This window comes from Patiria miniata, unplaced genomic scaffold (assembly GCF_015706575.1).
Source record: "Patiria miniata isolate m_02_andy unplaced genomic scaffold, ASM1570657v1 HiC_scaffold_30, whole genome shotgun sequence".
Taxonomy (NCBI): Eukaryota; Metazoa; Echinodermata; class Asteroidea; order Valvatida; family Asterinidae; genus Patiria; species Patiria miniata.
In genome coordinates, this window is record NW_024037070.1 from 6,334,459 (window position 1) to 6,358,097 (window position 23,639).

At 41.6% G+C, this 23,639-nt stretch overlaps 1 protein-coding gene across 1 annotated transcript; it reads left to right on the plus strand.

The window, feature by feature from the left end:
• Positions 1 to 186: 186 nt before the first annotated feature.
• Positions 187 to 23,133, plus strand: LOC119739092 (deoxynucleoside triphosphate triphosphohydrolase SAMHD1-like; the record flags this gene model as incomplete). The annotated part of the gene is given in 12 exon segments (XM_038213926.1): positions 187 to 826; positions 2,337 to 2,413; positions 11,083 to 11,243; positions 15,464 to 15,579; positions 16,794 to 16,805; positions 16,808 to 16,863; positions 19,216 to 19,349; positions 19,881 to 19,908; positions 21,029 to 21,248; positions 21,702 to 21,789; positions 22,636 to 22,692; positions 22,972 to 23,133. Coding segments are annotated over 12 exon segments (1,283 nt in total), but the record flags the coding sequence as incomplete, so codon positions are not given.
• Positions 23,134 to 23,639: the final 506 nt, after the last annotated feature.

The following is a 23,639-nucleotide window of genomic DNA, read 5'->3' on the forward strand; positions in this document are numbered from 1 at the left end:
AACAGAACTGCCGATTGTTTCGCCGCAGGGATGTCATTTGCAACAAAATAGAGGTTAAGACGCTCGATGTAGTTGCGAATGTCTTCAACTTGGTCGTACTGGTCGAGACGGCCAATTAACGGAGCGCTGGATACCGCCCCCAACGATGTAGACTGCGTCATTGCGATGTCTACGTGTTCCCGTGAAACTCACAACAATTCGTTCGAAAGTTGTAGCGTAAATGTCACTTTTTCATGCGAAAAGTGGAATGCAAAATGACGGTTATTTTATACTGTATCAACCACTGCTGCCACCATGTTAGGTTACTGGCCCTGAATGAGAAATAATTTAGCAGCAGATTCATAATATGCCTGAACACCAATTGTGACCTTGCAATTGAACTTCCTGGTTGTGCAGTGGTTTGGAACTCTATTGTGGGGTGTATAGGTGGGCCTTGGGCCTGCAGTGGGACCAGTGATCATGTGAGCTGTGATCAACGACCAACCAATCAGATACGACAGGCGTACTAGGCATTGGCTTTGCATTGACCTTTGTTGAGCCACAGCACATCACAGTTTTCAACTCCATGCTTGGCAGGAGTATGATATAGCTGCCAAGATACTAGAGATTTCCCACTTCATTGTTTCTGGTGAGAATAAAGCTGCCCACCCCAAAATGTCTGCCCAGCAGCGTGCCAAACGCCAGAAAACAGATGAGAGTGTGTCGTCACAGGACGATTCGACCAGCCAAGTATTTGCTGACCTGGAAAACTGGACACCGGACAGCCTCGACAATTATCTAAAATCTAATAGAAGGTTTACTCCTGATGAGGCACAGTCGTTTAAAGGTAAGGTAGAAGCATGTATTCAATAAATTAATTGTTTTGATTTTACCAGAAACATTTACGTGTGTTTGCATACAATGGTCTAACAAGCTGTTAAAAAACCCAACTTCTCAACTGTCATGAACCTCTACCATGACTAATTAAGTTGTGGGTGCTACATGCATTAGCTCAGTAAGAGTCAAGCTCATGTACACTAGTACAGTAGTTTCATGGTGAACTAACCTTCATAGATAACTCTATAGACCTTTATCATGCTGCCACCATTTCAGGCATGTTCCCTGTATCCAATAACATTCCTGAATGTTAATGTTTTTCTGCAAAAGGAACCAGACTAATTTTCCTTCCAGCCTCGCTTTGGTAACATTGATTCGAAAGAGAAAAAAAATCAAATGGCTGCAATATGATAATTCTTTTGACTCTCTGGTCTGTCATAGATTGCCCAGTCTTAATAATGAAAAAAAACTATAAACACCGCCCTCCAAAAAAAAAATAAGATAAACAAATAAATTAATTAATTAATAATAAATCAATAAATCAATAAATCAACTTGAACACAATAAAAAATGCCAATGCTTCTGACCACAACCTGCCCTTTGCAAGTTAAGCTAAAATATAATTGTGTGAAGAATGTGTAGGTATGCTGCATCTATAACAAAACGACAGATATTAGGCTTAAGGCTAGTAACCTGAGAGATTGAAATCTTTGATTTATGAATAGAGCAAAAAATATCTGGCAAAGTTCTTGACAGGCTGACGGTAGAATTGCTACGCATGATTGGTGTGATGTAAGAAAAAAGTAACTCTTTTGTCAATCAAAGGGGCACTAGGTCCTGAAATCCCCAAAAGTGTCATGTTTTGGATTGTTTACTTGGCCTATTTCAAACATCTGTTTGAAAGGAAACCAACCTTATGCGCGCATACCAGAAACCGGAGACTTTTTTTTTGGCCTTAAGTGGTTTCATGAACTGACACCCACTAGCGCGTGAGTGTCGGTTCGTGGTGCCGATGATGAAATGCAAGGGCGGATCCAGGGAGGGGGGGGGGGGGGGCGCAAAGGGGGCCATGCCCCCCCCCCCAAAAAAAACCACGAATCCAAGTTTTTTTACGTAACGTCGCAATAAAGGCAGGCAATGAGTACACTACCATCTTTTCCTAAAAAAACATTGGTTAAAGTGATCAGAAATTGCCTCAGATCGCACCACATAGCATCTAGAATCCAAAACAAATTTCCACACCGTAATTTTTGGACCCACTTTTTGGGAGACCAAGAATTTTGTTGGCCCCCCCCCCAAAAAAAAAAATTGTGTTCTGGATCCGCCAACACCGCCTTTGATGAAATGTGAACAGTCTTGATGTTGAGGGAGATGGAGAAAAACATATTAGTTGTTTGGTTTTATTGTCTGTCAAATGCCACAATTTGTTGCATACCACTTTCGTGAATGATTTGAGATATCCGTGAGGACTGGCCCATGTTTTGTACACTGTGGATCTTTATCTATTTTGTTTGCATTAGAGTTACTCCAAGGCTTCCAGAATCTGAAGAAACCTTGTGACGACGCCAGGACCAAAGTCCATGTAGATTCCCTAAAGGTTTGTTAATGCATTATGAATCTGGTATGATTACTTGTATGTTATTGTTTTGCTTGCCTGTGGAGGACTCTCTCCCGTTGGGTATATACAGTAGAACTTTGCAAAGAAAGAAACATGAATTTGTGTACCACAAAATGGCTGCTGAAAATGTCTATTATTTAGCACTCCACTATGTTCATTATATTGAAGTTGTACTTATATTTCATTCTGTGCTTTTCTTTGCCTTGCTTTACATGTGCCTTTTCATGCTGTGCTAGCTATTCATTGGGTTGTGATTGATTTAAAGGCATATAGGACGTTTTTCGTTTTTCATGCATTTTGTTCCTTTCCAGTTGGAATTCTACTCACAATCCAAAGAGGACTGAACGTTCAAAACCAAACCCGTTGAAGTTTTAGCTCAGTCGATATTACACTTTTTTTGAGAAAACAATAAAAAAAAAACATGCATAACCTTTTTTATCACAAAACTTGACTCCGTCAATAGCGTTTTTTATTTCAACGATCAGTCAATCTAATATTCTTGATTTTCTGTAACAGCAAACCAGATGGCATAAATTTGCAGGTTTATTGTTAAGTACCAGATCTTTACTCAAGATTACTCTTGTGATGATACACGCAAATGATCCCATATATGCCTGGTCCATTTAGCTGTGGAGCTATAAAACGGTTTGGTTTATTCTCTGTTGTGTTCTGAAAGTGTTCGCCTTTTCCGGACATGTAAGGAAACGGGGCCGTGTCATAAGACGACGCCTCATAGGTCCGACGCCTCATTCCGAAATTTCGGACTTATGAGGCGTCGGACTTATGAGGCATACAATTTATTTATTCCGCCTCATAGGTCCGACGCCTCATGAGTCCGACGTCGGAAAAACGAGGCGTTTCATTTGTCGGACCTACGAGGCGTCGGAGCTAGCTATGAGGCGTCGGACTTATGAGGCGCTGGACCTATGAGGCGTCGGACTTATGGACCTTTATTTTTGGTTAGGGGATGCGATTTTGTCGGACTTAAATGAGGCGTCGGACCTATGAGGCGTCGGACTTATGAGCGGACCCCTAAGAAACCACACGTGCATTGGTGCTGTGTGTAATTATGTGACACACACAATGTACCGTACATTGAATTAAAACGACAGGAAAAACGTATGTGTACTCTGTCGTGTCTGATGTAAACGACAAGGTGTTTTTTTTGTCTTTTCTCAGGAGCGGTAAGACATTAGGTTAGTTTCCTTTCAACCAGATGTTTGAAAAAGGACAAGTAAACAATTCAAAAGATGCCACTTTTCAGGGATTTCAGGACTAGCAGTGCCCCTCTAAATGCCCACTACATATACAGACTACAGTTACAGTTAAAAATATTTCTCACACTGGGAAATCCCCCTATCACGCAATGCAATGTGGAACGATTCTCATACTGGGAAATAGCTATCACAACCTCGCCCCCAGGGTGTCGAGCAGTACGCGCCCACCTATACCTGCTCTCTCATCCTGGTATTGGATCATTATTTGCATGTGCAAGATTTTTGAACACGTATGCAAATTAGGGGTAGTCTGGTGCCTGCCTGTGCGTTACATTTGCGTTTGTTTTTGTATGCGGTGTCTGGGGTAAAAACAGAATCAATTCGTCGCAGCGCGAGCATGGAGTTACGAAAACATGATTTTATTTTAATTAAACTGTTACGATCTTAACGAGACAACATGCATTATCACATTTCATATTAATATTAACAAACTGGAAAGGAAATGAATATTTTCGAGAAGGCGTGGACGAATGATCACGAAAACACGTACTGCACGTTGTGAATAACAACACCAAGTACACGATATAAATCCATTTCTAGCCAATTGCGGTATCGAATCAGGATGCAGGAAGGAAGTTTCCTATCCATGGTTTACTATTGGAAACAACGTTGGAAATAAAGTAAGCACTGGGGACGAGGTTGCCCCTATCATGCATCACACTTGGAAATACCCATCATGCATCACACTTGGAAATACCCTTATCATGCATCACGCTTGGAGATACCCCTATCATGTATCACACTTGGAAATACCCTTATCATGCATCACACCGGGAAATACCCCTATCACCTAATGTGAAAGATTTCTCACACTGGGAAATACCCCTATCACGCAATGTGAAAGATTTCTCAGAATCTCACACTGGGAAATATCCTTATATTGCCCAATATGTTTATCGCACTACTTCCGTAATATTAAACATGTTCGACTTAAATGCCCTTTGTGACTAGCTCTACTGGGAGTGGAGTTTTGAAAAAAAAACAGCAAAATAGTCTGAAAACCTACCCCTAAGGATAACAGTGTATCAGCCGGTTGTACCGGCTGATATTTTACACACACCACACGAAGTTAGGGTTAACGACTGCGGTGTGAGTCGATTTCCCCCTTCATGCACTTATTATATAGGCCCTACTCATTTTTTTTAGGAGGAGGGGGGGGGGGCGGGGGGAAGGCGAGGAGAGGCGGTCAGTACTGCAGTACTGTGTGGTCGGTAGACCAGCAGCAAAGTAACAATAGAAACTTTATGAAACAAATTTCGTTTGATTTTGTCATGCGTAGGAAAACTAGGGTTCGGTCGCGTTATTTTAAGCACCAGCAGCAGTCGGGTAAGCTTCGAAGTGCGCCACATTAGGGAACACGACGTGCATGAAGGGGGGGAAATCGAGAGAAAAAAATAAATCACTCATAGGCCTATCTACTCACACCGCAGTCGTTAACCCTAACTTCATGTGGTGTGTGTAAAATATCAGCCGGTACAACCGGCTGATACACTGTTATCCTTAGTACTGACCGCCTCTCCTCTCTCTTTCCGCGCCATCCAATGAGATTTTCGCTCAGGTTACAAGAAACGGCCAATCAAAACGGAATATGAAGATGGAACAACGAACTGACCGTACATGGGTAACCCAATAGAAATGCGAGACGCGTGAACTGGAGCTGGGTCGGAAACTGGCGGTGATAAGTAGGCTACACAAAGGACTGTCAAATTAGCCGCTCAAGTAAACAGACCCAACGATCCTATATCTTTGGGAATGTTTTATTTCGAACAGAGGGGTGCTAGCTGTGTCTCCGTGATTTTTAGTTATGCACTTTGAGGCGTCAAAGTAAAATCCACATAATTTTCTGCTTGCAAAAAAAGAATGGCACTTTTAAAATGGGCGACATCACTTTTAAAATAAAATTTCTGCTATAGCAGGAAATGGGAAAACGCAGTTGTCCACTTTTGGAGCATCATAACTTTTGCATGTAAGAATGTGAGATTTTTACTTGTCCACTTTTGAGGCACCGAGATTGTCTAAAAGTAAAATTTAAATTTCTGCTAACAGAAAATTAAGTTTTCAGGGATTTCAGGACTAGCAGTGCCCCTCTAAATGCCCACTACATATACAGACTACAGTTACAGTTAAAAATATTTCTCACACTGGGAAATCCCCCTATCACGCAATGCAATGTGGAACGATTCTCATACTGGGAAATAGCTATCACAACCTCGCCCCCAGGGTGTCGAGCAGTACGCGCCCACCTATACCTGCTCTCTCATCCTGGTATTGGATCATTATTTGCATGTGCAAGATTTTTGAACACGTATGCAAATTAGGGGTAGTCTGGTGCCTGCCTGTGCGTTACATTTGCGTTTGTTTTTGTATGCGGTGTCTGGGGTAAAAACAGAATCAATTCGTCGCAGCGCGAGCATGGAGTTACGAAAACATGATTTTATTTTAATTAAACTGTTACGATCTTAACGAGACAACATGCATTATCACATTACATATTAATATTAACAAACTGGAAAGGAAATGAATATTTTCGAGAAGGCGTGGACGAATGATCACGAAAACACGTACTGCACGTTGTGAATAACAACACCAAGTACACGATAAAAATCCATTTCTAGCCAATTGCGGTATCGAATCAGGATGCAGGAAGGAAGTTTCCTATCCATGGTTTACTATTGGAAACAACGTTGGAAATAAAGTAAGCACTGGGGACGAGGTTGCCCCTATCATGCATCACACTTGGAAATACCCATCATGCATCACACTTGGAAATACCCTTATCATGCATCACGCTTGGAGATACCCCTATCATGTATCACACTTGGAAATACCCTTATCATGCATCACACCGGGAAATACCCCTATCACGCAATGTGAAAGATTTCTCACACTGGGAAATACCCCTATCACGCAATGTGAAAGATTTCTCAGAATCTCACACTGGGAAATATCCTTATATTGCCCAATATGTTTATCGCACTACTTCCGTAATATTAAACATGTTCGACTTAAATGCCCTTTGTGACTAGCTGTACTGGGAGTGGAGTTTTGAAAAAAAAATAGAAAAAAAGTCTGAAAACCTACCCCTAAGGATAACAGTGTATCAGCCGGTTGTACCGGCTGATATTTTACACACACCACACGAAGTTAGGGTTAACGACTGCGGTGTGAGTCGATTTATCCCCTTCATGCACTTATTATATAGGCCCTACTCATTTTTTTTAGGAGGAGGGGGGGGGCGGGGGGAAGGCGAGGAGAGGCGGTCAGTACTGCAGTACTGTGTGGTCGGTAGACCAGCAGCAAAGTAACAATAGAAACTTTATGAAACAAATTTCGTTTGATTTTGTCATGCGTAGGAAAACTAGGGTTCGGTCGCGTTATTTTAAGCACCAGCAGCAGTCGGGTAAGCTTCGAAGTGCGCCACATTAGGGAACACGACGTGCATGAAGGGGGGGAAATCGAGAGAAAAAAATAAATCACTCATAGGCCTATCTACTCACACCGCAGTCGTTAACCCTAACTTCATGTGGTGTGTGTAAAATATCAGCCGGTACAACCGGCTGATACACTGTTATCCTTAGTACTGACCGCCTCTCCTCTCTCTTTCCGCGCCATCCAATGAGATTTTCGCTCAGGTTACAAGAAACGGCCAATCAAAACGGAATATGAAGATGGAACAACGAACTGACCGTACATGGGTAACCCAATAGAAATGCGAGACGCGTGAACTGGAGCTGGGTCGGAAACTGGCGGTGATAAGTAGGCTACACAAAGGACTGTCAAATTAGCCGCTCAAGTAAACAGACCCAACGATCCTATATCTTTGGGAATGTTTTATTTCGAACAGAGGGGTGCTAGCTGTGTCTCCGTGATTTTTAGTTATGCACTTTGAGGCGTCAAAGTAAAATCCACATAATTTTCTGCTTGCAAAAAAAGAATGGCACTTTTAAAATGGGCGACATCACTTTTAAAATAAAATTTCTGCTATAGCAGGAAATGGGAAAACGCAGTTGTCCACTTTTGGAGCATCATAACTTTTGCATGTAAGAATGTGAGATTTTTACTTGTCCACTTTTGAGGCACCGAGATTGTCTAAAAGTAAAATCTAAATTTCTGCTAACAGAAAATTAAGTTTTCAGGGATTTCAGGACTAGCAGTGCCCCTCTAAATGCCCACTACATATACAGACTACAGTTACAGTTAAAAATATTTCTCACACTGGGAAATCCCCCTATCACGCAATGCAATGTGGAACGATTCTCATACTGGGAAATAGCTATCACAACCTCGCCCCCAGGGTGTCGAGCAGTACGCGCCCACCTATACCTGCTCTCTTATCCTGGTATTGGATCATTATTTGCATGTGCAAGATTTTTGAACACGTATGCAAATTAGGGGTAGTCTGGTGCCTGCCTGTGCGTTACATTTGCGTTTGTTTTTGTATGCGGTGTCTGGGGTAAAAACAGAATCAATTCGTCGCAGCGCGAGCATGGAGTTACGAAAACATGATTTTATTTTAATTAAACTGTTACGATCTTAACGAGACAACATGCATTATCACATTACATATTAATATTAACAAACTGGAAAGGAAATGAATATTTTCGAGAAGGCGTGGACGAATGATCACGAAAACACGTACTGCACGTTGTGAATAACAACACCAAGTACACGATAAAAATCCATTTCTAGCCAATTGCGGTATCGAATCAGGATGCAGGAAGGAAGTTTCCTATCCATGGTTTACTATTGGAAACAACGTTGGAAATAAAGTAAGCACTGGGGACGAGGTTGCCCCTATCATGCATCACACTTGGAAATACCCATCATGCATCACACTTGGAAATACCCTTATCATGCATCACGCTTGGAGATACCCCTATCATGTATCACACTTGGAAATACCCTTATCATGCATCACACCGGGAAATACCCCGAGATTGTCTAAAAGTAAAATCTAAATTTCTGCTAACAGAAAATTAAGTTTTTTAAAATCCAGTGAGGCCATTTCAAAAAATTAAATTTCTACTAGCAGAAAATTGGAAAATACAGTTGTCCACTTTTGACGCACCGTACTTTTTTGCTAGTAAGAATTTGAGATTTTTAGTTGTCCACTTTTGAGGCACCCAGATTGTCGTAAAAGTAAAATCCAAATTTTTGCTAGTAGAAAATTGAGTTTTTTAAAATCCGGTGTTGCCATTTTGAAAAACCTAAAATTCCACAAGCAGAAAATGAGAAAATACGGTTGTCCACTTTTGACGCTCCATACAAGCGGTCTCTCTCTTTTGTATTCTCTTTATGGTTTATTTTGTTGGGGGGGGGGGGGGCAAAAGGGAATTTCCCGCCAAACAGTGTGCTTGCCTCTTGTTAACTATTGAGCCACATTAATGGCTGTTTGATGGACCAATGCATTTTAGATGTTAACCAGTGTTTTGTTCACGTTTATAATTATGACAACTTGTTAATGGAAGCACATTGTGACTTTTGATGACGTCATATGAGATTCAAAAGTTGGGCTGGCAAAAGCGCCAATTTGGCGCTTTTTATAATTGGGAGTTTTTTCTAAAACACGGCATATTGGGGTCAAGAGGGTATGGCGAACAATATTTTGTATTGCGCCAATGGTGCGCGTCTAAAGTAGTCTAAAATAAAAAATAATAAAAAAATTCATCCGAACGGTTTCCTTTTTACGGGGATGATCATAAAACCTAGCGTGAACTTGTACCATGTTACGAAGATGTATAAATTTTGTTGCGTCGTTATGACGTCATAAGGTATCAAATTACAAGCGATTTAAGGGCACAATTCGACAAAATAGTTTGACCTATATCTCTTGAACTTAATATAGTATCGTGTTCATTTTTTCGTGAGATTGTAGACAGTGCCTTGAGCAATATTTCTTATTTCTTAGTGGATGCAATTTTACGACATTTGCACATCTCTTGTAAACTGAAAGAGTCAAAGTTCAAGAGACCCGTGATGAAAAGTTGTATAAACAAATTGATAACAAACCACAGCGTCTGCTATCAGACATAAAATGGTAGGATGGTACACGTTAAACATGACAACTGATCGAAATAATTGCAAAGTAATGAAGGCAGAGTGAAAGAGTCAAAGTTCAAGAAGCCGGTGTGAAAAATAAAATAGAAAAAGAAATAGGCATTCCAGCAGAAAACTATGAGGATAAACTAAAAAGCTTAAAGAGATCTGTAGTTTTCATGGTCATTCGCTTTGCATGAAAGGTATTCCATTTGATGCAAGACAACTTCATGAAATCTTCCATTTTGGTTAGGAACACTGAGAAGTATCCGTACTAACTGAGTGTATAAAAACTGCCAACATGCCAGTGGGATCGCACAAGTTTCAGGTGCAGATTTTTTTTTATTTCATGCTTGTGCGAATATCCATATTCATGAGCAGAAGTTTGATGTCATATCGGGCAGAAACCTTATTGTGAAAGTTTTTTTAGCACAAATATTTTGCAGAATTTTGGATAATTCGCTGTCCTAAATTGTACATTCTTTGGTGATTCATTCTTGTGTCAATATATGGCACTAAGCCCATTAGCAAACTTTTCTTAGATGTTTTCAATGAGCAAAATTATGCGTTCACAATTGCACATAAAAACCCAAAATTGAACAGTGTCTTCCCGAAAGTACTGAACATTACAGCAACAGCACCCTCAGTTATCGGGAAAAGCATCTGTGGATAAATTTAAATGTTTAACCAGTTCGCGTCTGATGACGTGTTAACACGATCTGGCTGTCTGTACATGTGTACAAGTACGGCCATCGGCGTCGCCAGGATTTTTTTAGAGGGGGCAAAGCACATTATTTCCAAAAAATCCTTGTACTTCTCTAGCATATTCTCAATATATCATTTTTCGAGGGTGGGGTGGGGGGGGGAACACCCCACCACACCCCATTGACACCCCTGCTGACGCCTATGTTGTTGAATGTGCGTTAAATTAACAGCAATATGACTACGCACCTCGTCTTCTCCTTTTTTGCCTTCTTCTTTTTTCTCCTATTTTTTTCTTTTCCAAGCCCGCCCCCCCCCCCCCCGCCCCATCCTAGCGATGCCCATGGGCACGAACATAATGGGTTAAAACATCAAGCGTGCCTCGACTCGCCACTGGATGACGTCTAAACACGCTAATCTCCCAGTTGTTTTGTAGACACACACAAAGTCCGAAAACATTGTGTGTTGAACTTGGCGGCTGTGCATGTATGCACAGCCTGTTGTGGTTAGACAACGTTTGGTGACGACTTGACGCATGCGAAAAGCCTCAGCATGATATGTTTCTAAGAAGAATTCATTTCATGGACCCTTTAATGTGCTGTTACTGTGTTTCTGTGTTTTCCCCATTATTAGGTATTTAACGACCCAATCCATGGGCAAATTGAGCTGCATCCACTCTGCGTTCAGATCATCGACACTCCGCAGTTCCAGAGGTTGCGTTACATCAAACAGATGGGCTGTGGTTACTTGGTTTTCCCTGGTGCAGCACACAACAGATTCGAGCATTCATTGGGGTAAGAAGCATCTTGAGAAGGAGACTAGTGTCAAGTGCAATAGCCCGGATAAATCACCGCTACACCTAAACAATTTTTCTATAATGAACATCCCCCGTTTTTCTCTATGTACATTTATACTGAGCAGTGAGGCAGAAAGTAGTGCTGCAGCCGGACTACCGAACCGAACTTGAAACTTCGCCGAACATAGCACATATTAGCACAGAATATAGCACAGAATGTTTTAGGCTGACAGCTAGTTTCAACTTAAAACAAGTGGCAAGGCGTTTGTTGAGTTACAAATGCAGAGTGGTCGGGCCGACAACTATTTCATTAGACACAGCCTAGTTAAGTTATAAATAATTTAACGTCAGAACAAAGGATTACGAAAAATTAACCTTTTCCGTACAACCGATGATTTTGTTTAAAACAAAAATGTATCAAATTTCAGTATACATTTTATGTACACTTACAAGTTATTTCTGGTTTGATGACGTCATCAGTCCAAAAAGGAAAGGTGAAAACTGATTTAGTTCGGAGAGGACACATATTCATCGTGAAGTTACAATAACGTATGAAACTAGAGGTGAAGGCATTAATTTGTTGAGTTACAAACGCAGAGTGGTCGGGCCGGCAACTATTTCATGCGACACAGCCCAGTTAAGTTATGAATAATTTTTATGTCAGAACAAACACACACACTCACTCACTTACTCACTCGGTCGCCCACAGGCGGGCTGAAGGATCACGAAAATTTAACCTTTCCAGTATCACCAATGATTTTGTTTAAAACAAAAATGTATCACATTTCAGTATACATTTTATGTACACGTTCAAGTTATTTCTGGTTTGATGACGTCATCAGTCCAAAAAGGGAAAGTGAATGCTGATTTAGTTCAGAGAGGACACATGCTCAATATGAATTTACTTCCGGTTGGATGACGTCACAGCATTATATATCCAAAGGTCAACATTGTAACGGATATCGTTATTTGGGCTACGAACAAAGTCATGACAGGGATCAAATGAGGTTATTTTTTTAAGTTCTCCCTACAGTAACTACTAGTCTGATGACATCATAATTTTGAAACCTTGCAAACTTATGATGTAGTTGACTATAAAAAATGACAAGGGGCGATTTGGTTTAATTTGGACGGGAAAAGGAAACCCAATTTGATGTACCGCTAGAGGGCGCCCTTTCAAATGATGACGTCAAAATGCTGATTTTGTGCCCTTTATGCCAGTCTAAACAGTTCCATAATTTATTTGGCTATATATTGTAAAGAGCTTCCGCTTTCGAGTTAAATTCAATTTTTATTGCACTTCCGGTAACACCAGTAGTGAAGGTCAAGCGGTTTTGTGCCCGGGAATAAGAATTGTTGCCCAAGGCATCATTTATCAAGGCTGTCTGTATTTTAAATTCACCTAACTTTGACCTTCCGGTTAACCCAGAAGTAAAGGTCAAGCGAGTTCACGTACATGGAAAAAAATGTGTATCAGTTAATGGTATATCTGATTACAAGGTGTGAACATGTTTGATCATTCTGTTCAAGAGTCAAAGGTGAGTGAAGATGGTCATTTGTTGACGAAAATTGCTTGTAATTTGTATGCACAAGGCTACGACTTTAATACGTGAAACTAAGCAAAAATCTAAAGTCACACCCAGATTTTGGTACATGTGAGATGTTCTGGCCAAACATCGAAATGAACATGCAACTTAATTGGGAACCCAATAACCATTCGGAATTTTGTTGGGGAAATAACTAGCACAGGTCAAAAAATATTACTTTTACGGACATAAAAATATACCTTTCCATACAAACCTACGGAAATAAAGGTGCGCGTAACGCAACTTTTGCCCCACGCGTTTTGACGTATGAGCGAAGGCTCGAAAGGTCCGGTGGGCCCATCAAGTGCTGAGGCTGATGTGCTGCGACTGCAAATGGAAACCCAATTTCTGAAGTGGAAAAATGAACTCATTACGAAGAAATTGGAAGTTGCCATGAAGTTGCAGACAGGCGTTTCCCCTATGGGGGAAAAACATGGGCACACCAGCTGCTAGTCGGCGTGTGCTCCATCGTGTTGATAACCCTGCAAACAGGACGCTGGGAAGGGCAGACGAATTAAGGCTCTGATTGGCTAGATTGTGCGTTACCTGTAACCTACACGTCATCACGACCACGACCCTGCAATGTTTGAAACGGCCGTTAAGACTGAGTCATTCGTCACTCTTTTATTCCCATTCATAAATAAGACGCCCTTTTGGGGTTGAAATGCATAATAAATTAATAATGTAGGAAAATCTGTAAAACTTATCTGATTTGTAAAGTTTCAACTCCCGTCAGTTGCTCAGGCTCCGTTTCGAATTCACGAAGGGTCGAAATGCATATCTTCGACGCTCAAAATCTGTCCACATGGTCCGCAATGAAAAAGAAATCACATGCGGTATGGTGTGCATGTATTTCTATGGCAAATTTTTCGGATGGTATTTGCGCGCATTGGCTAACCGCGGTCCACATTGATCTCCATTAGTAAGACGGCAGTCTACAGCGGCAACCAGATGCTTTATACATAGGTCATGATTAAATTACCCAGAATGCCATCCCAACTTCCTTCACAAGATTCTGTGAAGCTCACATCTGACCTTCCCAGCGCCCTGTTTGCAGGGCGGGGGTACGAGCAAATATTTCGTAGTCTTAAACTCACACTACATCGGCACCGCTGCGCTCTGCGCCACTTTACGCAGAACGCGCGACGCGCGCGCCAATGTCTATACTTATTATCCATGGGCTCCGTGCACAAGTACCCCATTAACGACCAGAAAAGGAGAGTTGGGGTGACCTAGACTGGTTCCCGATCCATCCAATGCGTAGTTCTAATGTATCTAAAGTTATTGGAGGCGGGGATTAGTCTCGGAGACCAATGCTCAATTCAAGCGAAGACGCGGTGGCTAATAGCTTTTGCACATTCAGAAAGTCGGGCGTACTTCGAACGCGAACCAATGGACAGATCCAGTAAGCACCGCTCCATGGTATTCTGACCAATCACAGCCGTGATTTATGTCCGACATGCGTGCACAAAAGTCCGACATGCGTGCACGCGCGTATGATGCGCGCGGCAGGGAAATGCAGTGTGGCATTGGAGAGGAGCACGTGTTAATTTGCCCACGTGCGCAGTGGGAGGAGCTTACTGGATCGGTCCATTATGGGCTCCGTGCGCGATCAAAAGAGGGCGCGTTTTTACCTCTTTTGAGAGCTCCGTGGACGGGGGCCACAGCGTGCGCGTACTGTACTGTACTGGTTCGTGCGCAAAGTACGCTTGACTTCCTGAGTGTGCAAAAGCTATAGCAACCGCGTCTTCGCGTGAGCATCAGGCGTCGTCGGAGCGCGAATACATTCGAATTCAACTTGCAATGGTCTCCGAGACTAATCTCCGCCTTCAATAACTTTGGAGACATTCGAAATACGCAGTGGATGGATCGGGAACCAGTCTAGATCACCCCCAACTCTCCTTTTCTGGCCGTTGATGGGGTACTTGTGCACGGAGCGGATAGTACGGGTACGCTGTGTGTCCCGTCGAAGCACGGAGCTCTCAAAAGAGGTAAAAACGCGCCCTCTTTTGTTGGCGCACGAATCACATAGATAATTACCCTCGCCTTTGGCTCGGGTCATTATCAGCATCCAGACTGCAACCGGTCTTAAACAAAGTGTTTAAAACCGACCAAGCACACATTCATTCCCTTTTGTAATACACAATAACTATAACGAACGACCACTAATATAATGAATACTTTTTATTGACCCCAGCATCGTGTCCGTTTTAGTGGCGTTCTAGTGTACTGAGAAAAAGGCCTTTAAATTTCGAGTATGAAGTCGTGAAAATTAACATTGTCATTTGATTTCCCTTGAATAGACTTTATTATTCCATATTTTTTTTACACTATTTCCTTAAATAAATGTAACAGATATGTCAAAGATTATGAATATCAACAAATCTGCACATTGAAAAGAAGTCATCTCCAACACCATTTGGTTATTTGCATTTTTCTCCACTTCTGCCTGTGCTTTCCATCTCATTTTGCTAGAGCGCCTCACATAATTATTCCGCCACAGCCTTTCCCAGATGGACCGGTACTCCTGAAAATTGCATGACACTGGCTGACATTCTGCAAAAAAAATAACTCTGAGCAAGAGGCTCAGGGTTAGCGGGACTAACTATACGTTTTGTCTACTTTCCGTCAGTGTGTGTCACTTGGCAGGGGTATTATGCCGGACTCTGCGGGAAAGGCAGCCAGAGCTGAACATCACAGAGAAAGACGTCCTTTGTGTTGAAATTGCGGGTCTCTGCCATGACTTGGGTAAGGGTATTAACAAGAACTTCTTTGTGAGTGCAATGGCAAGAACAATTTCATGAGGTGCCAAATGGAATGTTCCGCTCTACGAGGTAAAGCAGAGTGGAGTGGCACATTCAATCTGTCACCTTATGAAATTATTCTTACCATTGCACGAATGTGAAACATTCATTATATTTGTTTTATACAACACCTGAATAAATCCTTGTTATCTTATTGCCTAGAGCCACCAAACGCGTGACCGTGCAATGTAAGTTATATTATATGTACCGTGGAGTAAACTTCTATTTTTGCCGTGCGGCCGTGCCTCGCGTTGGGGCAAACAGTTCAATGACACGTGATCAACGACCCACCAATTGGATGTCGGGCATTTATTCAGCTGTCGTAAAATATTCATCGTTTTACTGGCTGGAAAAGTCCTGCTGTCTTTGCTAAGCCAGCTTTGCCAGTAGGCCATGATTTTAGGCCAAATGACGTTATACTTTTGGGTAGTTACAGACAGAAGTGAATTCAATTTTGTTTTGGTGTGAATTCACTTGTTTTATATATAGGGACGGGGAAAAAAGGGGTCACGTGGCGAGTCTCCTGAACGCGCGCGCATTTTAAACTAGGTTGCTCTTTTTCTTGCTATAATTTTTGACAGAATGATATCTAAATGTAATCACCATAAGAAACATTCATGTTGGAATTTTATCTTGGTATTTCTCGGGGAAAAAATGACGAGAAATCACTAATTGGGTGAAAACCAAATTTACGTACGATCCGACCTCCTTTCACATCTGGCATTTTAATTCTTAGGTATCCTTGTTCGCGTTTACATTTGTTGTCACATCGTGTACTGTACTTGCGTGAGAATGAAAATGTGTAAACGGAGATTTACCTGCCCCGGCCTATGTACAGCCGATGGGTTGAGATTTAGTCGGGCTGGCTTGAATGCAGTCCTTATCAGCAGTCATTTTAGATTTTTTTTTATTTGTAAATGCTAACGAGTCCTTTAAGTTTATTCAAAAAAGTTGTATATCCTAAAAGACATTTTAGTCTCCGTTACTATTAAAGTTTCAGTTTTCACCCAATGACCGCCACAAATTTATAACATAGATTTTCATCTTTGTAGAGGTACACCAAGTTCCACTAGTCCACACGTCTTTTTGTCCAGCAGTAGCCAAGTAATTTGGACACAGTTAAATATTCCCGTGTTGTTACTTTCCATTCTTATTCAGGCCATGGCCCATTTTCCACGTGTTCGATCAGCTCTTCATTCCGGCTGTCAAGCCGAAATCCAAGTGGACGGTAAGTAAATATGACCACCTGACTGTGCCATCAGAACCATGGGCGTCGCCAGGATTTTTTCTAGAGGGGGGCAAAACATATTTTTCCCCAAAAATTCTTGTATTTCTGAACAAATTCTCGATTTCTCAGTTTTAGACGGGGGCAGGGACATTTTGCCCCCCCCCCCACTCATTAAATTTACACCACTATGACTTCGCGCCTCTTTTTCTTTTTCTTTTTTTCTTTTTTTTTTCTTCCTCTTTTTTCCCCCTTCTTTTTTTGCTTTTCCGGGGGGGGGGGGGCAAGCGCCCCCCTTGCAACCCCCCTCGCGACGCCCATGATCAGAACAAAAAACACCTGCCTGCAGTGTCCGATTTCAATTAGCAGAAAATATTGCTGATGTCTCTTAACGTGTCGCAGCCGCTGAGATCGCAAAAAAATTCACAGAAATTTCATCACGCTCTAAACATTCCCGTTCATAAAACCTTGAGTTTACCTACCTGCTACAAAGTTAAGGGAGAAATTTTACTTTGGTGCGATTTTTTACAATTTTTATTTTGAAGTGCATTGTGTAGGCTACCCTTTTAAAATTCTCCCAAAAATAAGAAAATAATGTTCTGGCAAACATGACGTTGGATATGTAAGTGGAGTTTCTTTAAATTAATATTTATATGCTAAGGAAGCACATTACGTATAGTGAATAAATATGGGGCCTATATACCCGATATTCCCCAATACCTATGTCCGTCCCCAATACCGATGGGTTATATATGGTAAGGATTTCGGGGAACATCGGTAGGGGGGAACATAAGTATGTGTGACTTACATAATTTACCTGCATGTAGAACATATTTATTAACCATGAGAATGAAGTCTTTCTCTTTTGTGGCTGCCTATTTTGCTGCGAGAGTACCATAAACTTGTAGTTTGTACCTTTAGATTTTGTGTGACTTTGCCCCCATTCCCTTAATAAAAATGTCAAAAGACATGTTAGAGTAAACATACTTGGGTTAAAGTCAACGTTTCGTGCCCGCTTAATTAAGTGTCCCGAAAATTGTTGGATTCTAGAATCATGTGGTGCGCTTTGAGGCAATTTCTGACCACTCTAACCAAATCTTTTTGAGGAAAAGTTGTGGTGGTGTACGCAGTGCCTGCCTTTATTCGACGTCACTTAAAGCAAATTAAAATTGGGTTTGGGGTTTTTTGAGGGGGGTGGGGGGGGGGCATGCATGGCCCCCGTTGCGCCACCACCCCCCGATCCGCCCTTGAATCGAAAGACTGTCAGAAATTAAACCTTACACTGTAAGCTGGTGAACCAGCTTACCTTTTGCATTGTTTAGTACTCGCAATCGTACTCGAGTACTTTTTTCCGTACTCATACTTGTATTCGTACTCGTAGGCCTTCTCATGCATGTATTCGTACTCATACTCGCAAGAAAAAATCCCTATACTCACACTTGTACTCATGGAAAAGTACTCGTATTCATACTCGTACTCATGAAAAAGTACTCGTACTCATACTCGTACTCGTACTCGTAATCGTAGTGGAAATTTATTCGTACTCGTACTCGTACATGTACTACACCAACCCGACTTCCCAAAGTCTTTAGGGGAGAATAATGCCACAATGCTTAGCCACACCCCATTGATAAAAAGTAGAACATCATCTTATTTGATACAAAAATGTTTTCTGTTATTTTCTCTTCATTTAAATATCAGAGTTGTAGTCCTGCTCTCACAATTCCTCCGAACACACACGCAAGTCCTTCAGTGTTAAGACATTCCACAACCTTTTAAGCAAACTGTGATGACATTCTTCTGTCTATGCATCCTCGGATGACTGACCTTGTGATTGACTCATAGCTGACTTGTGATAAACAAAGCCATCTCCGCAGTCAGAATTAATCCCTCCTTTTGTTTGATCAGTCAAGGACAGTCGAAATTTCAATCCTATCACCTTGCCACGCCTTTTACACTGGCTATCACCAACACTGAGTAATATCATATATTTCTCGTAGACACGGTGACAGTCAGATCAACAGACAGACGCAGGTGGCTGGTAGGCACAGCTGGCTTATCAATCTCCCGCAGTCAACTGCTATATCAGGTTTCATAACAATCACCGCCAGTCAATCGTGCTTCATGAAGGCAGGAGCACTCAAGTGTTAAAAACAGTCACGTGGCTGCTGGGCTGGCCCTGTTGAAATTGCCAGCCAGAGATCAGGGAGGGTTTTAATGAAGTAGATTTTAACACAATGGTTCAGATAAATGCCTAAGCTTCGTACTATATGATCATTCATAAACACTTTATCCATTTTACTTGTGTTTGTTGTCTCGATAATTTAGATTGTTCTGTTCACCCCATCTTTACAGCACGAGAAAGCCTCGGTGGACATGTTTGACCATCTGATCGAAGCCAACCAACTGATAGACGCCTTTGCCAAGTATGGTTTAGACGCCCAAGACATCAGTTTCATCAAGGAGCAAATTGTTGGGGCCGCAAACCAGTGATGTAAGAGCATAGGCAGAACTGCCAGTGCGGGTCCGTGGGGGGGGGGGTGGTTTTCACTTCGTGGGTTGAGCGTTCTTACCAGAATTTTCCTTAAGGGTGGGCCAAATAAGCTATTGGCGAGTTAAATTTGAATAAAAATCTGGAACGCTGACTTAATCACATGCTTTACACGTTTTCACTTTGCATTCTCCCAACCAAAGAGACTGTTACTATATCACGTGATTTGGGGCAAGCCTTACGCTAGTACCCCCAGCTCTGGCATGGTCTGGTGTCTTGTGCCATTCTCACCCATTGTGAACAATGTATTGGTGCTGAGCGTCTCTCACGTAACTATGCAAGAGCTTCCTTTCGACTGGAGAATTCAAAGTTAAAATGTGCCAAGCATTCTGAGCAAGTCAGTGTACCAGATGTTTTTCAAATGTAAATCCCAAAGGGTATAAGTTACTCGCAAATGGCTTATTAAAAATGTAGCTCATAAGCAAAGTTAATGGTTATGATTTTCTGTACGGCAAATATTTTTTTTCAGCGTGGGTGAGAGGGAGAAATTCAGTCGAGTAAAGGGGCTGGGGGCTACGCCCGGTGAAACCGCTGAGTAGGGTTCTGTATTCAAAGAAAACCGGAAAAGGTGTCAATTTGCTGGAACCACATGTACATGTGACGGCAATTTTTTGTGTGTGAGTTGTGTGGTTCTGAAAAATTACTGGAGAAAATTCAATACAGACCAAAACATACAGACCAAACATCGTTTCAAAGTTGCCGGTTCTTACCAGAACCACTTCTAATATTAAGTCTTTCTGGATTCCGACTGTCATTGAAACCCTGGAATTCAATTTAAATCATGGAATTGTGTTATTTAAGATGTCATGGAAAGTTGATATTAAAAAAAATTACAGATAAAAGTCATGGAATCCTAAACAGCCCATACGTGCATGATGCATAATTTATTGGCTATCGCAGTCTTCCAGCTTGCATATCAGTTTATTGCCTTTTTTGCAAATGTGCGAAAAAAAACCTTTCTTTTTGTTCTGATTTTTTTGGCTTTTTTCGCAAATTTAAAAAAAAATTGCGAAAAGCCTTTGTTTTTGTTCTGATTATTTTCATTTTTTTGGCTTCTTTTTGTGCCACAAATCCCATAGACTTTGTACACGATTTAAGTACACGCCACTTTTGCCATTTATCTTTGTCATACATCGTTCAAATGAATTGCTGCTCGCGAGAACTTACTTCAACTTGTGCCAGCGAGTACTCAAGTACTGATCTAGTGCTGAGTGGTAATGTGTCAAATTGGAAGGCTGAAAGGGGGTGGCGCCCTTGCCTCAGAAGACTGGCCATATTGAAAATGGGTGCTACCTATATGTTCCCTAATACCTACGTTCCCCAACCCTTACCCCTAATCGTAACCCTAATCGTAAGGATTTGGGGGAACATAGGTATTGGGGAACATCGAATATAGACCCCTTGTGAAAAAAGGCTACTTGCCAAAGCAGCGTAGAAATTGGCCCTGGAAAGCCTTAATTTTGTCATGGAAATGTCATGGGAAAAGTCATGGAATTTCATTTTAAGATTTCTACGGAAACCCGAGATTTTGCCCGTGTTACATCTGGGTATGTCTTCCAAATTCACTCATCACTGCTCAGAAGAAATCGTATAAGTCATCTCGTATTTTTTTTCCAGAAACCTTGGCCGTACACAGGCCGTACCAAGGACAAGAGCTTCATGTACGAGATTGTCGCCAACAAGCGTAACGGAATCGACGTGGACAAGTGGGACTACTTCCTGCGAGATTGCCACAACCTGGGCTTCTCTAGCAGCTTTGACTGCCACCGATTCATGAAGTTCTGCCGAGTCATTGAGGCGGACGGCAAGAAGCAGATATGCGCCAGGGATAAGGTTGGTTTGGAATTTCATCATCTTACGGAGAGAAAGAGCTCAAACATTGCATGGCAGTTGAGTCCTTTATATCTGAATCCAATCCACCAAGTACACAGAATTGTATGAATTGAGTCTAAATGGGTAGGCCAAATACTGACTAGGTGCTCTGAATAAGTTGGAATGAGTTAGTCCTGTTCCCCGTATCCTAAGATTTTTGTAATAGCTACAGTTGGTGCACTCTGCAAACTTTGCAATCGTTTGTGATCTTTTGTGCATAATAAAATTGTAGCCCAATGGGAATTCTCCGGCAGTGCGCGTTTACCTTGTTTCAAGTGGTGGATCACACCGAAATTTGTACTGCCTTGGTGGAATTTTGGTCACACTAGGTGATTCAATAACTCAATGGTACTTGTTAGGTTGAATACTGAAAAGAGATCTATTTGTCTTTGTCTTTTGGTTGTTTCCTTTCCAGGAGGTGGAAAGTTGTATGACATGTTCCACGCACGAAACCGCATCTATCGCAGCGCTTGCCAGCACAAGGTGAACAAGATCACCGAATGCATGTGAGTTTGTGTCCAACATTTTCGAACAGCGCCCTCTGTATTTAGATAGTATACAACAACCGCCCTACCACCCCGCCCACCCCCTATTCACACACACCCTTACACGGGCATACAAGTGGGGTATTTCCTTTGTTCTCGTGTACTAAAACGTTGCAATGTCGCACACTAATTCCAAAATGCTCTTATTTTAACCAGAATTAATTTCCTTGGCTGAAATTCAGACTTAATTCCCTTTTTGAAAACCCTTCCGTTTGGGACACATCAACCCACCTTGTAAATTCCAAGTTTTTTTGTAAAATCCACATATCTATTTTGTGAAAAACTTGTGGGGTACCATTTTAGTACCCCACAAGGTCAAAAAATGCCTTGTGGGGTACCTCCCATTGTTCCTGTACCCCACAACCCCCCATATATACCCACACACGTTTGTTTATGGTGTTATTTGTTTGTTCCTCTTCCCTTTTCCTTTGTTTGTACTCTAACTTTTTCGCAACAGCTCTCGTTTGGTTTTGTACACGTTTTTTAACCGAGGAGTCCTCGATTTGGTTCCTGTCCTCGATTCACCGATGATGTTGCACGTGTGTGTCCTCGATTTACACCATAAACAAACGCTAGCACACACACTTTTCAAAATTCAAAGCTGCTGCTTGGTCCCCCCTTCCCTCCCCCCCATGTTGACAACAAATTGCCGCTGCTGATCCAAAAACTCGTTTGTTTGCATTAATTTTATTCTCTTCTAAGATGTTCAAATTGTATTTAAGTTTTCAAAAGATTCCACTTGAACCCTTACTGGACATAAATTAGTTTCTGTCTTTTTCTTTCTTTAAATTCTGCATTTTGATTTAGGCTTGTTGAAGCATTGGAAAAGGCAAACGAAGACTTCAAGGTCACATTTAAGGAAGGGTGAGTAGAATTAGCAACTGAATTATTTTCAAAGAGTTTACAACGGGTTAATGAGCAACCATTGGCAAACGTGGCTTCTTTTCTTTTAATAATCCCTAACTCACACATATCCTTGTAAATCCTCAAGGAGTTTTTTTTAAAGGGATTCTACAGGATTTAGTATTGTGAAGTCCCCATCATAAGTTTTCGTACGAATTGATTCCGCTTCAAAGTACGTATGGTGATAACACTTTTGTCCATTATTTTTTTTGGATTACCTTTTTTATGCACCCTGTACAGGGGCATGTTGAAAACGTTGAAGATGTCGGAAGCAATTGATAACATGGTGGCCTACACCAATATGACTGACGACATCGTCCTTCAGATCATTCGAACCGTTGATCCAGCCCTGGCTGAGTCCCGTCGCATTCTGGAGATGGTCCAGCGACGTCAGCTGTACAAGTACATCGGCCAGGCGCAGCCCCCTGACGGAACCGTTATTCCTATGGTATTCAGACAATGGACTGTGTGCATGAACAAAATAAAACAAATTCATGCATGCTGTTTTTATCGTTTTATTCTTATTGGTCGAGAACCCATCATGTGGGTGGTTTCAAATTTACTGCCGTTTTAAACACCTCTGTGCATTAAATGTTCTGAACTGGTAGCGAGAACCCGCGCTTTATTGAGTAAAATGGTGGAACAAAATTATTGGAGTTTTTCAAATTTTGGAAGTTTTTTTAATGGCTTTTGAGGAAAGAGATTATGAATGGGGATAATAGAGGAATGGAGCATTTAAGCATGATGTTTAAAGGTAGAGTAGATCATTTGCACAGGCGCGCGGTTCTAGAACCAATATTTTGGGGGGCTAGCACGGTGGATCCAGAATTTTTTCAGGGAGGCGTGCTGAAATGTAGACCGGTTATTTTTTCCAGACACTTAGGCCCCCGAAAATCAATAGGTGGGGG